This window comes from Scleropages formosus, chromosome 24, assembly GCF_900964775.1.
Source record: "Scleropages formosus chromosome 24, fSclFor1.1, whole genome shotgun sequence".
Classification (NCBI taxonomy): Eukaryota; Metazoa; Chordata; class Actinopteri; order Osteoglossiformes; family Osteoglossidae; genus Scleropages; species Scleropages formosus.
The window spans coordinates 16319051-16336239 of record NC_041829.1 but is presented as its reverse complement, the minus strand read 5'-3'; the positions used below and the strand labels follow the sequence as shown (position 1 = coordinate 16336239).

The 17189-nt window shown below is 43.7% G+C and overlaps 3 protein-coding genes across 6 annotated transcripts; 1 reads left to right on the top strand and 2 right to left on the bottom strand.

Annotated features, from left to right (window-relative positions):
* Positions 1–454: 454 nt before the first annotated feature.
* dnajc9 (DnaJ (Hsp40) homolog, subfamily C, member 9) lies at positions 455–3562 on the bottom strand. Its single transcript, XM_018761231.1, has 6 exons — positions 3478–3562; positions 2579–2771; positions 2283–2423; positions 1713–1967; positions 1506–1589; positions 455–1365 (listed from the first exon to the last, which is right to left on the bottom strand). Exons 2-6 carry the CDS (start codon positions 2750–2752, stop codon positions 1261–1263), a joined length of 759 nt encoding a protein of 252 aa, XP_018616747.1. The 5' UTR covers positions 2753–2771; positions 3478–3562; the 3' UTR covers positions 455–1260.
* A 197-nt stretch (positions 3563–3759) lies between these two features.
* Positions 3760–9180, top strand: LOC108939686 (zinc finger protein OZF). 3 transcript variants are annotated; one of them, XM_018761229.1, is made up of 6 exons: positions 3760–3823; positions 4162–4329; positions 6895–7078; positions 7511–7575; positions 7750–7861; positions 7942–9180. In XM_018761229.1, the coding sequence occupies exons 2-6, from the start codon at positions 4180–4182 to the stop codon at positions 9054–9056; spliced, it is 1626 nt and encodes a 541-aa protein (XP_018616745.1). In that variant the 5' UTR covers positions 3760–3823; positions 4162–4179; the 3' UTR covers positions 9057–9180. The 3 variants fall into 3 exon arrangements, with proteins under 3 accessions (XP_018616745.1, XP_018616744.1, XP_018616743.1); XM_018761228.1 differs by lacking the exon at positions 3760–3823 and having other exon boundaries at positions 4042–4329; positions 7514–7575; XM_018761227.1 differs by lacking the exon at positions 3760–3823 and having other exon boundaries at positions 4042–4329.
* A 2192-nt stretch (positions 9181–11372) lies between these two features.
* Positions 11373–16355, bottom strand: LOC108939685 (protein NDNF-like). 2 transcript variants are annotated; one of them, XM_018761225.2, is made up of 4 exons: positions 16256–16355; positions 13987–14175; positions 13416–13537; positions 11373–13036 (listed from the first exon to the last, which is right to left on the bottom strand). In XM_018761225.2, the coding sequence occupies exons 2-4, from the start codon at positions 14151–14153 to the stop codon at positions 11652–11654; spliced, it is 1674 nt and encodes a 557-aa protein (XP_018616741.2). In that variant the 5' UTR covers positions 14154–14175; positions 16256–16355; the 3' UTR covers positions 11373–11651. The 2 variants fall into 2 exon arrangements, with proteins under 2 accessions (XP_018616741.2, XP_018616742.2); XM_018761226.2 differs by lacking the exon at positions 16256–16355 and having other exon boundaries at positions 13987–14236.
* Between the last annotated feature and the right edge of the window lie 834 nt (positions 16356–17189).

Genomic DNA, 17189 nt, shown 5'->3' with positions numbered 1-17189 from the left:
GTGGCTCCCGCTAACCCATTACCCAGAAGACCGAGTGGGAACACATCCATGAGGCAGTGCTCTCCTGGGTCTTTCTGGTTTAAACCCTTCATGGCAGGCAGTTAAAAGGTTATCACAGAAACACATTTCTTCACATTCCATCATCATCCCATAAATCCAACAAGGCAACATTACTGACATGCTACCACAGTATTTCATGTAACGTTTCAGATAAAAACTCCATTTGTAAAAATGCTGTATTCAAGACACTAAGGGTTCTTTTTAAAAATTGCACCATCTTAAAACCATTAAAAAAAATCAAATGTATATGAAACCTTCTATCGGGAAGAACTGGTGTAATCAAGACATATCGCTTTTAAACTTTAATTTGAAATAACTTACAAAACACTTAGAAATAATTGTAGTGGAAGATTCTAAGTTTGTGAATAACACATCACAAAAAAAAAAACACAGAGTGCAGAATTCCTATGGACAAAATACATGATTGTTTTTTTTTGGGGGGGAACAATTGTTCCTAGGTGTTATAGTGAACACGTCATCAAACAAACAAATGACAGAAAGCTTACATATTCAAGTGATTGAATGACAAATACATTCCCCCTTTACACAATGTGAGACATCATACCTATTCAAACCAAGTCCAAGCACATTTTTAAATTTCTGAAAGTTTCAGAAAATGTGGCAATTTTGCTTTTCCACATCTTTACATTTGGTTGTAAGCACACAGCATTTGCCCAATATGTTACAGCATTACAATTATTAACTTTTATGAAAATAGTTCTTACCACTATGAAAGGATGACCTAACTAAAACATTACTGACAGCAAAATGCAAAGTGAAAATCACATTACATTTATGCTGCAATCCATCATGCCATTTTCCCTCCCCTGCCTATAAAAACATTTATTGCTCCCGCAGCAGCGGCTGGTGGGTCAGTCACTGCAGCAGTCAGTCCCACCCTTGTTTATAAGAACTCACTGTGAATTCTGCAATATGTTTGCTTTAGAACTACATTTCATTTATGACAATATTTCAGTCATTCCCTTTTGTGGGAATAATCTGCTCCAGAGGAAGAAAATGTACATTCAGTCCTTCTGTTGCATACAAACACACACGTCTAAGCAAAAGCCCAGCCCTGAATCAGGTGTGAAGTGGTGACACAAATTTGCAGTGTTGTTATTCAGTCGAGACCGTCCGTTCTAGGGGTGGTAACCCAGAGCTGACAAACCTTTTAAAGCAAAATTCTGAATAGAGGTCCCATCACTTTTTGCCTCTCTTTCCACCTTTCCCTTCTTTTTTTGTATACTTGGCCTCCAAATCTGCAAGGAATGAGTTGAATCCCTGTTCTCTGGACTTCTGCTTTTGCTAAAATTCATGAATGAAATATAAACCATTAGTTCCCGGAGAACAATATGTAACAGAAAGCTCTTATGTACACTTATACAAAGACTGCTGAAGGTGTACTTTACAACACTTTTGGTGCATCAGCGGCCTGGGTGACTTACCTTGAGTATTGCAACCAGGCTGTCCTCAGAGTTCACACCCATCTCCTTCTGCATTTCTTCCGCCTCCTTCCGCTCCTTATCGGCCTGGTAACAGAAACACTTCTGTTTGGCATGTGTCATCAGCACCGCATGCCAGTCCAATCATGCAGCAGAGACCCCGAACCACAGCATGTCAGAAGGCTAAGTTGGCTGGGGGAGATGCGGTACCTTCCGCTTGCGATTTTTCTTTTTCTTTTCACTTTCGTGGGTAAAGGCGCGAAAGGCAGGCAGTTCGCCAGAATCGATGGCGCTCTGGACGATGCTCGTGATGCGGGCTTCATCTTCATGGGTGCAGCACAGTGCCGAGTCCATGATGAGGTCCATGTTGCCCTTGAACTGCAGGTACAGTCTGCACAAATCCTCCTTCTCCTCCTCAGTACCCTTGTACTTCTTCTCAAAATTCATGATGTCCTCCACCGTGATCTATGACAAGGAGACGAAAAGACACACTTACCGTTCACAACTCTGAATGAATGACGCTATGCTATGACTGCTGTAAAGTCATCCTCATTCAGTCACCTTTGATTTTATCCACAAGTTAACATGTATAACATTTACATAAGTAATTTTTGGGTACTTTGCTGAGCAGTGCTACAGCAAGGTTTCTCCTCAGTAACTCAGTTTACAAGTCCATGGCCTTAAGAGCTACATTAACCACAATGCAGACAAGCACACACTGTATTTTGGACCAAAATAAGAAAAACACAAATGAAGCCTGAGCACTGGACTGGATATTACTTTGGGGAACAGCAGTCTCCAGTACTCCTCCCAGTTGCGATCCTGGCTCAGAGAGTCCGACTCCTCATCCACAATCCCTTGTTCGTCATACACAGCCCTCTGCTCCTTGTCACTCAGCACCGCATACACCTTCCCAAGAGCCTGTAAAAGCTGCATGTCAAAGCTATCCTTTCCCAGATGTGTAGACAAACATACAAGGAATAGTGAATATCAAAAACTAAAGACTTTATACTGCGCTCATCCGTGCGTGCAGGAAGCACCCCCAGAATTCGGACCCCAAAGCTCCACGGACACACCTGGAATTTCTCGGTGGCGCGTGGGTCATCGGCAGCTCTGTCGGGATGAACTTGCAGGGACACTTTGTAGTAGCCGCGGCGCACCTCAGCATCTGACGCTGTCTTTGTGACACCCAGCACCTCGTAGAGGTTGGTGGTTCGGAAGAGCTCCTCGCATCGTTCCAGCAGACCCATCTCTCACTCCGGAATGTTCCTGTAGGGGAACACCACCATCCTGTATGAGCCTGGGCCCCTCATACCGGCATCCTTGACACTGATGCATTTGCAACATACCACGCTGAAATAACGGGTAAGTTGATGGTTCACACTGTACGTACAACTTACAAAGTCTTAACTGGTGCACCACCTGCTGGCTACTGGTTCTCTTTCGAGTTCAGTTGTCACAGTGAATTACTACCGACCAACTACCAGTGCTGAATCCTGGAAAGGGCAGTTCCGGGTGACATCACTATTAATAAGACTATTGGTTATATATATATATATATATATATATATATATATATATATAAAAAAATCTGACTGTAGATTTACCGGCGGAAACAGAAACATGACACTTTTTATTCAATGAATGAATGATGATCATCATGATGATGTCGTCGTCTTGCTAACCTAGCTAGCAACTTTAAGCAGCTGCAGTTATAAACCGAAACAAATTCATGAAGGACATTTTTAACAGCTACAATATCACCACAGAATTCTAAACAGAGATGATAATTAATAACTAAATTATAGTTATAACGCTAAAGAAGCTTAGTTTACCGGGAGAAGCCGCTGAGAAGGCGTATCATTCGATCATGTGGTAAGTTACAAAACAAACGCACGTTATGTAGTGTCTTCTAAATTCTAGACTAATCTTAAGGGTAAACAGCTGAAATAGAAATTATCAGACTATTCATTACCTTGTTTTTACGCGACTGCAGCACTTTCCTCTCCTCTCTCTGACAAGATTTGGCGCGAGACGTAGCCGCGTTCTAAAAACAACAAAAAAAAAAGCGCGCCACCGCCAATGCACGAGCGCGCCCCCAGCCTACGTCATCGCGCTGCCTTCGACGTGTGTGCGCGGGACACGCAAATTTTTCGAAGAGGTTCTTCAGGCAGCGGTTAATTTGTGGAGAACGGTTTGCGAGAACGTTGATGTATTTTGTTGAACTACTTAAAATTTGCTTAGTATACTTGAGTATGTAAATTGTTATTTTGGAAAAACTGTTTGATGGTTTAAGCGCAAAGGAGAAGTGCTAACAACTGGTATTTTATTTTTTTCCAAAGTGTACTGTTTTACTGAGCTATATTTTTACGGGAGTTTAAATTACAATCATTTCCCGTGTGTTTGTGATTCGTCCTCCTGCACGGTAGAGGGCAGCACCACACTTTAAACACAGTGGTTCTCTCCAAGGTTAAAGGACATTGTCTTATCAGTGATAAACTATTACCGGTTGTGATACAACTCAGATTTTTATGTATTAATTCGTCCTTGGTTGTCATTTTAGTGGCTTTGATGCATCTTTTCTAAATAATTCTGACAGAAAAAAAAAAAAATCTCGTGACCGTCGGCGGTAAAGATGTCAAACTGCCTGGTTTTTCAGACACAGTTGGTCTCCATCATGGATTTGTTTGTCAAAGCAGCCGTGGAGGAGATGGGCAAACTTGTGGAAGAGGGCTCTTCCTTCGGGTTACGCCTGGAATTATCACGGGGTGAGGATGAAAATGAAGCCTTAAAAGCCGGGAGATTACACACAGAGAGTGCGCTTACGGTGAGTGAGTCGCAGACTCATTTGTGATTTGGAGAAGGCAGAAGCTGAATTTAACCTTCTTTCTAGGAACATAATCACTATTTAGGATCTTCGCCTTTGATATAAACCACAGACGTATGGTTCTCTGAATGTGTTAAATTGATTAAATTTTTCATTCTTCCACGTTGTAAACATTTTCATGCCACTTACACTCACGCATGCGCACATCGATATGGTGGATTTTGGGAGGTCGTACGTGCAACTTGACGTACGTACGTGCTGATCATTACGTCACAAGTTCTTGGGCTGAATGGTGTTTCTTCTTCAACTTTTAGCTGTTTCTGTTTTTATTTATGAATTAAAGTTTGAATTGTGCAAAATCAATTTTATTGCCCAGCGTGTTGTACTCCACACTGTTCTTGTTTTTATTTGGGATTTTATTTATATCTGTCTATATTTTGTGTGTGTGTGTGTGTGTGTGTGTATGTAAATAAAATACCAAATAAAACAACAAAAATGGCATGGAGTACATATACATGATGTACTCATACACACATATATATGGCGTGTGTGTATAGACACACACACAAACCAAACATAAACCTCTCTACCCACCCCAAACCTGCAGAGCCCAGTCGCTGGAGTAATTTTCTGTTAACTGTTGGTGATTATCATTCCATAAAAATGTTGATGCCATCTGGCTGAGGATTTGAAAACATGAACAAAGGAATACATTGAAAGACATACCAAAAACTTGGGTAATATGGACATTTTCACGGATTTTAGTTCTCCCTGCAAGACAGAGTGGCAACTACTCCATTGCTGAAAGTCAGTTTTACTTTACTTGCTCTAAGAGTGGAGAGAAGTTCAGCGGCAGCAATTTGGACTACCAGGCAATATGAATCCTCAGATATTTTAATTCTTATCTAAAAATGAGGAAGCAAAAGTTTGAGAGAACAATTGTAAAAGCATTTCCATAATTTTGGTAATTAAATTTATGGAACCATAAAAACACCATAATCCTCCAGAAGTGATATTACTTTACAAGTGCTGGCTTTAGGTCAGTGATGTAGAGCAGGAGCTCATCTGTATAGAAGGATACTCAAAATTGACTTCCCCTCTTGTAATTCTTTGAAATAATGCTGGTATTTTGATACAGGTAGTGTTTGTGTTGATTGCAAGCAAGACGGGACAGTGGGCATCCCTTATGTTTGCATGTTGTCAGAAGAAAGTATGGTGATCTGTTAAAGTTGTGCAGACATTAGCATGTGGAGAAGTGTATATTAGTCCAACCGACAGATTTAATTCTTCATCAGAAACGGACTTCCACATAACTGAGAAGTGTGACACAGTGCGGTCAAGCAGCTTTCTAATATTAGTAAAAGAGTGACACGCTTTAATAAATCCTCTCTGTTGCTGCAGTGGGAAGAATAAGTTTTAATGTTGTGGCAGCTGTTTTAGCAAGGATCTTAATATCCACATTCAAAATTACTAAAGGGACTGGAATAGGAACATTTCCTTTTTTCAGAAGAACGGATATAGAGGTTTGAATAAATGTGTTATAGCTCTGTTTGTTTCTCAAAGACTGTTAACTATGTTTCTAAAAGCAAAAGGTATAGTTTGTTGTGGAATATCAGTCAGTGGGGAGAGATGAGTCATCTGTTGGGATCTGTAAACCACCCAGATTGTTATCCATTATTAGTTAGCTGGAATTTCTGGTTTATAAAGGATGGAACATTCATTCAGTAAAATAGTAAGATGCAAAAGCCTTACTGATGTCTAGAGGGTGATAAAGGACAGATCTCTGAGCCTTAATCAAGTGAGCTGACTGTATTATCTGGCCTCTCACGGCAAGATTCCCAAAGTAAAGAGAAAGGAATTGTCTCTGATTTGTTTATATCAATAAATGAGTCAGCAGAGTTAATGAAATCAACAAATATTTTATCACGAAGCAACAGTGAGTTGAACCTCCACAGAGGTTGGTAGACGACAAAAGCCTTGTTTGCACTTGTCTTTAGAAGGCTTTAAGTGGTAGAAATAACATTCACATTTATTAATTCAGCTGATATCTATACATGTTTTGTGTGCTTAGCAATTTTTAATGATTTGCCAGTTGAAAAAACTGGGTAATTTTTACTGGCGCAAACTAAGATGTATTAATTAGCCTAGGGTCTTTTCTTTGAGAATGGACTCCAGACTACTGCTATGCTGAATTGGATAATAGTGAGTGAGTGAGTGAGTGAGAGATCAGGGTATGTTGCTCCAGGGTATTACAGTGGGAGCCAGGGTTTGAACCTGGGTCCTTTGCAGTGTAAAGAAATGAGTAAACAAGTATGCTGAGTGAAAGAATGAATACAGAACTCGAGTCTTGCATTGATATGTTGAGCAGTTAATTTCCTCATTGTATAAGCAGTCTGTACCCCATCCAGAGACCACCTTGCCTTAATCCATGTCCTTCTGGTGATCACCAAAACCATTACTGGATAAAACTGAGTTAATTTTGGCTGCTATATTAGGTTTGGTCATTTGAAAAAATTCCTTCAGCGGTCTTACTTTTGGGAAATTTGATCTTTATTTACTTTCCAGGTACAGTTTGCCTCTGCCTTGGAAACACTTAGTAATGCTGCTGTGGACAAGATCATCAGACTCGTGGATGAGACTAAATTACAGTTGGTTGAGTCTGCTTTGCTGAAAGCTCCAGGGGAACATGATGAGAACAAGCGTGGAAAACGAGGGTGTTCTCTGCATTTCCAAACCATTGGAGAAAGGGGTCTGTCTTCCATTTCATATAGTTTTAAGTATACTGTCAAACACTGTTACTGCAGTCATTTGACCCATTCTTGTGGGTTGAAGTCATCTGACTTCATTTTGTGAATTTTATTTTTTCACATAACGTGATTAAGTTGCTGTTTGTTTTGTGCTGGTCCTTTGTTGAGTCTGATATTCCAGAAAATCACATTTTGCCCTCGAATACTTGACCTTAACCAGATGTGGTGCTGATTGATAGCTAATGACTAGAAAGTACAAGAGCCCACAGTTTGGTGGTCACCCTATTTGAAAGGAAGTGCAGTAGTAACAGTAATGGTGGCTCTGTGTAGTTCATATTATAATAGTTCTTTTATGTAATGCAATTAATAAATTTACATTGATTTTAATAAATTAAACTTATGTATTTTACATTTTCTGTTCCCAAAACATACAGCAGGAGATGCAGAGCTCAGTTTGCCTTTGAAAAAAGAAATCAGTCACACATCTCCAGTGAAAGAGGTCAGTTCACTTTGCTGTATAGCTTGTGTTTTGTGAATTCCAATTATTTGCAGCTTCCCCAGTTGTCCACATCCAGTTTTGTGTTGTTTTTGAATGAGACCATTTAGCCTTGTGAATATAATTTTCCATTTTACATTCAGTGTTTGCAAGAAATTATAGAAGACCTATTTTTAGTTTACAGGCATAAGTCAGCATAGCCTTAAATCGCTCATGATTGGGAAAGCAGGCCATGACAACAGCTCTGGGAACGATGATCTGTTGGAAGGAATAAAGACCAATACACAGAGTAAGTGCACAGTATCGACCAAAATTGCCGTTAAAAACCATGTTTATATTATGTTTTTAAACTAAGATTTTATGATTCAGCTGCAGCATCTTGTTTGGATGATGAAGGCAGAGATGTGAACGAAGGTGGACCTCAAGACACGCTTGCTGACAGAACAGGGCAGCAGGACCTGAATGTAGCAGGGTCCAGGCAAGACTGTGAAAGGGAAGCAAACGACTACACTGAATGTGGTATGAATCGGCAGGCCCGTGGTGCGATGAGTGGAAAAGCAGAGAAACTGTACAGCTGCAACAGCTGCGACAAGTGCTTCTGCAAGCTGAGCCACCTGAAGTCACACGAGCGAATCCACACAGGGGAGAAACCGTTCAGCTGCACGCAGTGCGGGAAGACCTTTACGCAGAAGCACAGCCTCAACGAACATCAGAGAATTCACACAGGGGAGAAACCATACAAGTGCGACGTGTGCGGAAAATGTTTTAATAAGGCGGCGCATCTCAAAACGCATCAAATAATTCACACCGGAGAGAAGCCGTTTAGCTGTGTTGTTTGCGGAAAGAGTTTTAATCTCGCTCAGAACCTTAATAGGCACCAGCGGATTCATACAGGAGAGAAGGCGTTTCCATGTCTTATATGTCAAAGGAGTTTCACGCGATCCGTTACCCTTAAAATACACATGCTGATTCACACAGGACAGAAACCATTTACCTGTGTTACCTGTGGGCGGAGTTTCCGCCAGTCTGTCAACCTTAAAATACATCAACGAATTCATACGGGACAGAAACCTTTCAGCTGCTCCTTATGCGGCAAGAATTTCCGTCAAGCCGTTAACCTGAAAATACACCAGCGCATTCACACGGGAGAGAAACCCTTTGGCTGCAAATACTGCGGGAAGAGTTTCACTCAGCAGAGTAACCTTAATTTACACCAGCGCATCCACACAGGCGAGAGGCCGTACAGCTGCGACATGTGTGACAAGAGGTTCAATAATGCGTACAGCCTTAAGCTGCATCAGCGCATCCACACGGGGGAGAAGCCATACAGCTGTGACAAGTGCGGGAAGACTTTTAGTCAAGGGAGTCACCTTCGAACACACAAGAGGATTCACACGGGAGAAAAGCTGTACATGTGTGATAAGTGTGGCAAGAATTACTCCGATCTAAGAAACCTTAGAATGCACAGGTGTGTTTACAGCTGAAAGACATTTATATTGCCTGCTTTAAATCGATATAATGACTTGAACATTGCAGACCATTGTCATCATTGCTGTTTGAATTTTTGCATTACTGTTTGGATCTGTTGATGACAAAAAAGGAGAATAAATCTGCATGAAATTTAAAATGTTTGTCCCGTTCTGTCATTGTGTGCAATAAAAATTAGCTGATTGATTTTCTTATTTTACTCACACAAGCTGCTGCCCTTAAAAGACACATGCTAATTCGCACCTCTATTACAGAGGTTCTCAACCTTTTCTCTGCTGCTGAGCCCTTTAAAGAATCTGGTGAAAACTATGGAAACCTTCTAAAAATAAGTCTATAAATTTGCAGAATCTATTGCTCTCAATTTATGACACTTGTCTTCACAAAGCCAGAAGTAGTAATGGCATGGGAAAAAAAAAAAAAAATATATATGTATATTTTTTGTCTTTTTATAAAGATGTGCAACAGGTGGATTGGTGACTCTGTCCACTGTGTGAGAAAGTGTTGCTCTGTACAGATGTGTGATTGACTGCTATATCTAGTACCGTAATTTACCTTGGGTGAAAAGATGCCAACTAAACACTATATGGTGTTCACTGTCAGTTGCTTAGGAGGAGAGTGTCCGCTAAGCAAATAATGTAAGTAAATTTGTCATTTAAAAACCCCTTGAAGCCCATCTATGGACCCCCCACAGAGTTTGTGGACTCCAGGTTAAGAATTCCTGCTTTAGCATTTTCTTACAGATTGCAGCTGGTCGTGGACTATAATAAGCTTTTCAGTTTAACACGTAACATGACATACAAGGTGTCAGTCATTCATAATCTCAGTTGAGGTTTATTGATTACAAGGTCATTTTAACCAGAAACCAGCACACGTGAATCAAGGATCAATGATGTAGGATAAGAGTTACTGCCATTTATCTGTACGAACTGTGTAACTTACCCATCTACACTGTAATCTTCTGAGATGTGCAAGTAAGGGGACAGTCAAGAAATGTTGACCGTTACCATGTAGTTATTGATATCCGATACTGATATGTGTTCAGTTTATGTTTTGTTTTGTTTTTATTATGTATTATTATCCTTTAGACAAACCCTCAAGGGTTCAACAGATGATGAAAGAGAAAATTATTTCTCAGTTTTAATTCAGGCTTAAACCACTGCATGAGAAATATACAACATAACTTCCAAAATACATAAAGTTATGATTCTAAATGACAAAACGACCCAGGAATAGCAGATGGGCACCAAAAAGACCATCATGTCAGTTATGCGTACCCTTTAATTGTACTGATTTCAGGATGTTGTTGAGGGTCATTCGGTGGAACTAATAGATTACTGTATTTTGACGCGTTTGAGGAAAGGACTGAGGGGAGCCCATGCGGCTCATTTTCACTGGGTACATCTGCGCTGTATCCATACCGTGTTCAGTTCACACTGTGTTCAGCTTTGACACTGAGCCTGATTTAGACCTACCCATGAACATTCCAGGTACTGTGAGGCAGCTGTGCTACCTGCTGCACCACCCCTGTTTAACACCTCACACACACACACACAGACTCTCTGAACTGCTTGTCCCATACGTGGTCACGGGGAACCGGAGCCTAACCCGGCAACACAGGGCGCGAGGGGGAGGGGACATACCCAGGACGGGATGCCAGTCCATCACAAGGCACCCCAAGCGGGAGTCAAACTCCAGACCCACCGGAGAGCAGGACCTGGTTCAACCCATCGTGCCACCGCGGCCCCCACTACTAAAAATCACTTTCAAAATTATATATGCTTCAATATTTCAGTAGACAGTATACAATATTTCAGTATATTTCAGTTGCGAGAAAAAAATTTGTGACCAAAGTTGGAATTACCTGGATTTCTACATTAAATACTCATAAAATGTGGTCAGATCTTGAATCAAATTGTAATAATAGTCCAACACAATCTGCTGAAGCTAATGACACATAAACACCTCCGTGGGACAAACTGGAGAGAAGAGTGAAAGCAAGGCAACGCACTGGTGTCCTACATGTCTGGGAACTGCTGTAAAAGAGCAGGGAGGGACAGGGCACCTCATTCCCTCATCACACTTGTCCGCCAAATGAAAAACTGGTTTCCAGCAGGTGGAGTCACGCTTCTACTCTAGCTGATATTTTTCTCTAAAGCAATGTACAGTGATGAGCTACTTACAATTATTTCACTGGAGCAGTTTTGGGTAAGTACCTTGCTCAAGGGTACTATATTTGGAATGTGAACCAGCAACCTTTGGGTCTGAAGGCAGCAGCAGCAGCTCTAGCCACTACACTACCAGATGTCCCCACTTTTCGCTTATATTGTATGGGTAAAGACTGAGGACACCCGTGAATTACACGGCATCATTTTGTACTCCTCCATTCAGTCTTCTGAAACAGGTATGGAATGCTTTTTATTGGCGATGACAAAAATGTCCCTTGCATGTGAGGCAAATGGGACATCTTTGATGATGCAACTGCCAGATTTGAAAAGGATCCCTAATAAAAAGTCTCACCCTGAGCTCCGTTCGCGCAGTCCGATATTACAATACGGAACGAATCGCAAGTTGGAAGTGGGCGACAGGAGGCTTCAGCAGTCCTTTCTAGTGTGCACTGTCTTCCTGTGGTATCTGACTGCAATCCCAAAGCGCCTCATCATGTACACGTCAAACACGTAGGCAGTTCCAGGTTCCAGTCCGCTGACAGTAGCTGTGGTGACTGTTCTCTGAGGGTTGAGCTCCTGGAAGTACTTGCAGACAGCCCGCTCGGTGTCACTGTGGGACTCCGGGGTCCGACACCTTTCGCGGTTCGTCTGCTGTCTGTCCCCAAGCCGCCGGTGGTAAACGCAGTACAGGTTCCTCTCCTCCGTGCCGTGCCAGGCCAGGGTGACGGAGCTGCAGGTCCGCAGCTTCTTGAAGGACCTCACCTTGAGCGTGGCTGGGAGGACGGGGACTGCCTGGCGGTGGTAAGTGGAGGAGGCCTGTATCTCCACCACGGCGGACTCGTTGGGGGCCGTGTTCTCCAGGCGCACAAAGTAGGAGGGGCTTCCCTGAAGCCAAACCTGCGCCAGATCTTCAGCAACTGTCCGGGCTGCCAGGACCTTCCCCCGACTGGAGACCGTGAGTTTGACCTGCTGGGTGCCGCAGCCCCGTAGGGTGAGAAGAGCCCTTGGCGGCCAGCCTCGTGGCCGGAAGCTGAGGAGCCGGCTGCTCTTCGGGCCGCTGCTCCGAAGAACCACCTCTCTGGGTTCACCCTCCCGTAGTCTGATGGACACCCCAGCAAGGGACTTGGCCTCCGGGTGTGTACGAGCAGACGTGCCCGCATACGCCATGCTGGTACCATTAGGCTCGTCGATCACAAACACATCAAAGTAATAGCGCTTGTTGGGCTCCAGCTCAGATGCCGTGCATACATTCTCCTTGCTTCGGCAAACACACGGTGACCTCATGGTGTTCTCCACTGAGAAGGTGGGGAGCCCATCATCCTCGGGGAGGGATCCTCGCTGCTTCCGCTGCCTCCCTTTGAGCACAGGCCATGACATAGCCCCCTGCTGGTTCTTCTTTTCCATTTTCCTCTCCCTCCTCATGGCCTCCAGGGCAGCACACAAGCCCCTGTAGTTGTGCCTACGGTTGACCAGCACACAGTAGTGGTACCCTGTCCTACCGGACTCCAGTCTCAGGATTGAGGGGGTCGGTGCCCAACGAAGGGTTACGCTACTCATTCCCACCCCCATGACATGGACGTGGGAGTCTGCCGGTAGCTCTGGGAAAACCTCCAGGGGTCCCCGACCCTCCTGCAGGTACACGGACACCCTGGTGTCCTGTTCCCTGGACTGCAGCTTGACGATGTAAACGGAGTCGGGTGCACCAGCTGGGCCGGTGTAAGTGTCCACCGCATTGCCTACGTTGGAATGCATCTTCACAGCCTTTCCAGGATGTCGCCACCAAATCTCAGGCGCGCTCTTCTTGGTGGTCCCTGTTAGGTTGTGGGTTAGTCAGTGTTCATGCACAACATCATTACACTGAAATATTGATTACCGATACCAATAACCCTCTCTAAATAGATGGGCTTTTTTTTAGAATGCATGCAGTGACAAATCACCAAACCTGAGCCCCCTGCAGCTTCATTAGCATCCTACCATCTTGTCTCTAACACCCAGATGGAGAAAAGTCTCTGTGGTACACTGCCTCTACCTGAGCATTTATCCTTCTTCTCTGGCCTCCAGTCTACATATAGGGACCAACACCAAAACTCAGAGATCTACCTTTGGGCCCCCAGCACTCTGTGGGCCTTTGATACTCTGGGATCTTACGAATCACTTGTAGGTAAGAGCATCCCTTGACCCCACACTCACAATGAGGTTTCATGAGTTTGTCCTCCAGCACGGTGGCGGTCAGGCTCCATTCGATGGGCACATCACAGGGAATGACAGTCACGGACAGGCGGGAGGTTCCTTTCTGCAGCTTGAAGTAGAACCTGGGGGAAGAGACACAGTCGTGAGCGCAATGCTCAGCCCAAGAGGAAGTTCAGCTGAGCTTGTTGAAACCCCATCATCATCGCCTGATCTAAGGTTGCAGATCCAAATGGGTCCTCACTTCCTAATTTGCACTCCCGATCTTCAGACATGTCCTGGAATGCTCCCTTGGAAGCTGGAGCAGCTATTCCACCCTAGCAGTAAGAGACAGAATTATGGGCTATCAAGCTGTCTCTTCATAAAATCCAAATACACTTTTAGCCATGTCACTGACACATCTCCCCTAATCACATTGCATATTTAAAGGGTCTTTAAATGCCTACATTTATACTGGAGCAGCAGAGCTTGTCAGAGGACCTTGCTCAAGGGTACCACAGCAATATGTCCACGTCAGAACCGGTCATGTATGAAATCCTGCTGCGTGTACCGCTGTGTCCGTTCTCTTGCTCACCTCCGGGGACAGTCCTCGGGCAGATGGACCGGAGTGACCCTGCCTTCTGGCAGCCAGGCAGCCTGTCCTAATGGGACCTCATTGTCCAGCACCATGGCTGTGGTCCTCAGGAGCTGCACGGGGCTGCAGAGCGCAGCCAGCAACAGAGGCCAACCCAAGACAGCCATCCGTCCCGGGGCCTTTGCCTAACTTGAGACGGGTAAAGAGAACACAAAGGTTAGGTGCAGAGTCCTCGCAGACTGATACACAGTGTGTCTCTCACCTTTTGAGAATACTCTTTTTTTTTTTTGAAAAAATCAGGATGGATTATCCGGAGCCCTCTGAGATCTTTCATAATGCCATTTGGCACTTGCGGAAAATCATCCACGAGATTACTTTCCAGCCACAAAGCAGCAGCAAACATAGCTCTGAACGAAATGCCTTTGACAATATTTAAATTGCTTAGTTTCATTCATAGAACTGTTAGCTAGAATTAACATCCCCACTAACTGACACCAGAAGCACATCTCAAAAATATGAAACCTTACTGTCAGGACAGCAATAACTGGGGTGTCGCTCTGATACACTTCTATTATACTGTATAAACTATTAATAACTAAACTAACAATATATACAATATTGCAGGGCGAAGGGTGCCGCTCTCTGCATGAAAAACCAAGCGCAAGTCCCAGTCGGCTGAAAACTGACCCTCGGCACATTTTAAAGATTTTAAAATTGTGGACTGATGAAATCTTTTTTTTTTTTCCCCAATATGCTGTACAGTATGTAATTTAGTCGTGTATGAGGGTTACACAATATTTATACCTGTAATTATTTCTAACTGTATTTTTGTTTCTGTATTCAGCCGCACCCTAACGTGGTTTCCTCTCGGTAAGGTGTGTCTTATTCCACTTCATCCGATCTTTCCCGCGTGTAACATTTGCGTCTGTAGGGGTGACATCCGAGTCCCCTAGGCTCTACTTTCATTAGGGCTGTAAGAGCTCCAGTCGGCCTGAGGGAGGGCTGCCTCTTGGGGGGGCAAGGGTTCCCAAGGGGGGAAAAAGGGAAGAAGGACCCTCCCAGAGAGCTGATTGGGTTCTGCCCTCCTGCGGTGATGCGGAGGCTGATGGGGAGGGGGTCCGTAACCATCCTACGTGGTGCTGACACCCAACTCAATCCACTCCACCCATTGAAAAAGGTGCTGCTCATTCTTTCAAACACACCTTGGAACGAACGTACAGCAAAAGACTCATTTAGAAAGAATAAATTCAGCTGAATCTTCATGAGTAGTTAAAGGTTTATTGAAACGACTCTCTGGACAAACTCCTTTTAGTAAAGGCTCAACCAGCAACTTTGGCCGATTTTGTGCGCTTTGTTCACCTTCAGGAAATTGGCCTTTCTACATATCGTCTTTAACGATGCCATCGTGACAGTCATATCGGATGGTGTCTGGTTCTCGAGTCTCATCCTCATCTGCGTGGAAAACAGAGGCAGGAGTAAACCCCTCAAATAAAACCTCCTTGAATATTTTGGAATAGCCTTATTCAAACGCACAGATAGCCATTTCAGGAATTGTTCATATTTATTAATTTAGCTGATATTTTTCTCCAAAGAAGCTTACATTTGTATTCCAAATACTTTACTCTTTATACATGTGGGTAATTTTTACTCCACCAATTCAGAATAATCAGCTTGATTGAGGGTACTACACGAGGACTGGGGGATTTGAACCCAGGCCCTTTAATTGCAAGGCAATGACCCTAACCCTAACCGCACAATAACACGGATGAGTGTGGATACATCCTTAAAAGCCTGATCTGAACCATTCTTGGAGTTTTAACAGCTATGCACTCTGCTATATACTGCTCCACCGATCCTCTCGCTCACCTTCTGTCCTTCAATTCCTTTCAGAGGGACAAGGATTAGAAGGTGAGACCTGGGAAACAGATTCTTTAGACAGACTCTTTTATCCAAAATGACTTTAGGCAAAGTTTTCCTTTTTTTTTCATTTCTGCAGCTTGCTATTTATTGAAGCAATCAATTTCTCTTGAGAATAATAAAATAGAACGCAAGTCTCAGCCCTCTGGTCACAGATCTAGTTTCTTAACCACAATCCTATTTCCACCCCTCAGTGTAATTCATTTTAACTGCAGAATGCATTGACATAAAAGGAGCACTTATTAGATTTTCATAACTCTGAAAAGTTCAGAACAAAACAATAAGCAAAAAAAAAAAAAAATCCACTTCGTTACGGCTCTTGCTGTAAGAATTGACCGGACTCCCACCCTACCTGTCTCGAAGGGTCAGCAGAAGACGAGGGACGAGAGGATGCGGAAGGATAAGGAATCTGCAGCAGCGTATCTCCTGATCCTGGAGCCGATGACAAGTTGTGGCAGAGTGCGAATGTGAGCAGTTCCCCCGGCTCTGTCACAGGTGTGATGTCCTGCCCCAGGTGTGAGTCCGCAGCACCTGCGTCCGTTCGTCCATCTCCCTTTAGCACCGCAAGGGTTGTGGCAGTCAACCCGCACGCTTCTCCCCCCTGTCTGGACTGAATCTGCCAGCTAAGTGAGCTGCACAAATCTGGGAAAGAAGAAATCACGAGCATGTGTGTTGGTGTGTGTGTGTGTGTGTGTGTGTGTGTGTGTGTGTGTGTGTGTGTGTGTGTGTATTTGAGGTTGCACTATATGTAGCCCAAGGGGAGTAATGCAAAGAGGACAGGGAGGAGGTGTCAAGGAGGGGTGGTGGGTTGCCAGGAACAGTGGGCTATGGGGGGTATGATGGGGGTAGTTGTTAGATCCTTTGATGCATAAAATTTTCCTCTTAACTATTTGGTTGCTGTGCTTGGTGGGGGAGCTTGCTAAGGGAGCTCAGAGGAATCTTTGGCTCCTCCCTCCACTCACAGTCATGATGCTCCTAATTATTGTGCTTTTTTGTGCACATTTTAGGAGTGTCCTTTACATTTGCATGGATTGAATGAGCTCAACCTCCGCACTCTTCTGCTTGAGATGTAGACCATCTATTGAAGAACTCTGTGGTGGAACTTGTCTAAGGGTGAGCCCTTGAGAGGACCAGGTGGCTAGTCTCTGGCTTGCACCTGCTTGGTTTCCAGAACAATGTGATGTAAAGAAGTATTTCACCCCCCTGACCGATTTCCTCTATTATTGCACATTTTTTACGCCAAATGTTTTCAGGTCTTCAGCCGACACCTAATATTAGATGAAGGA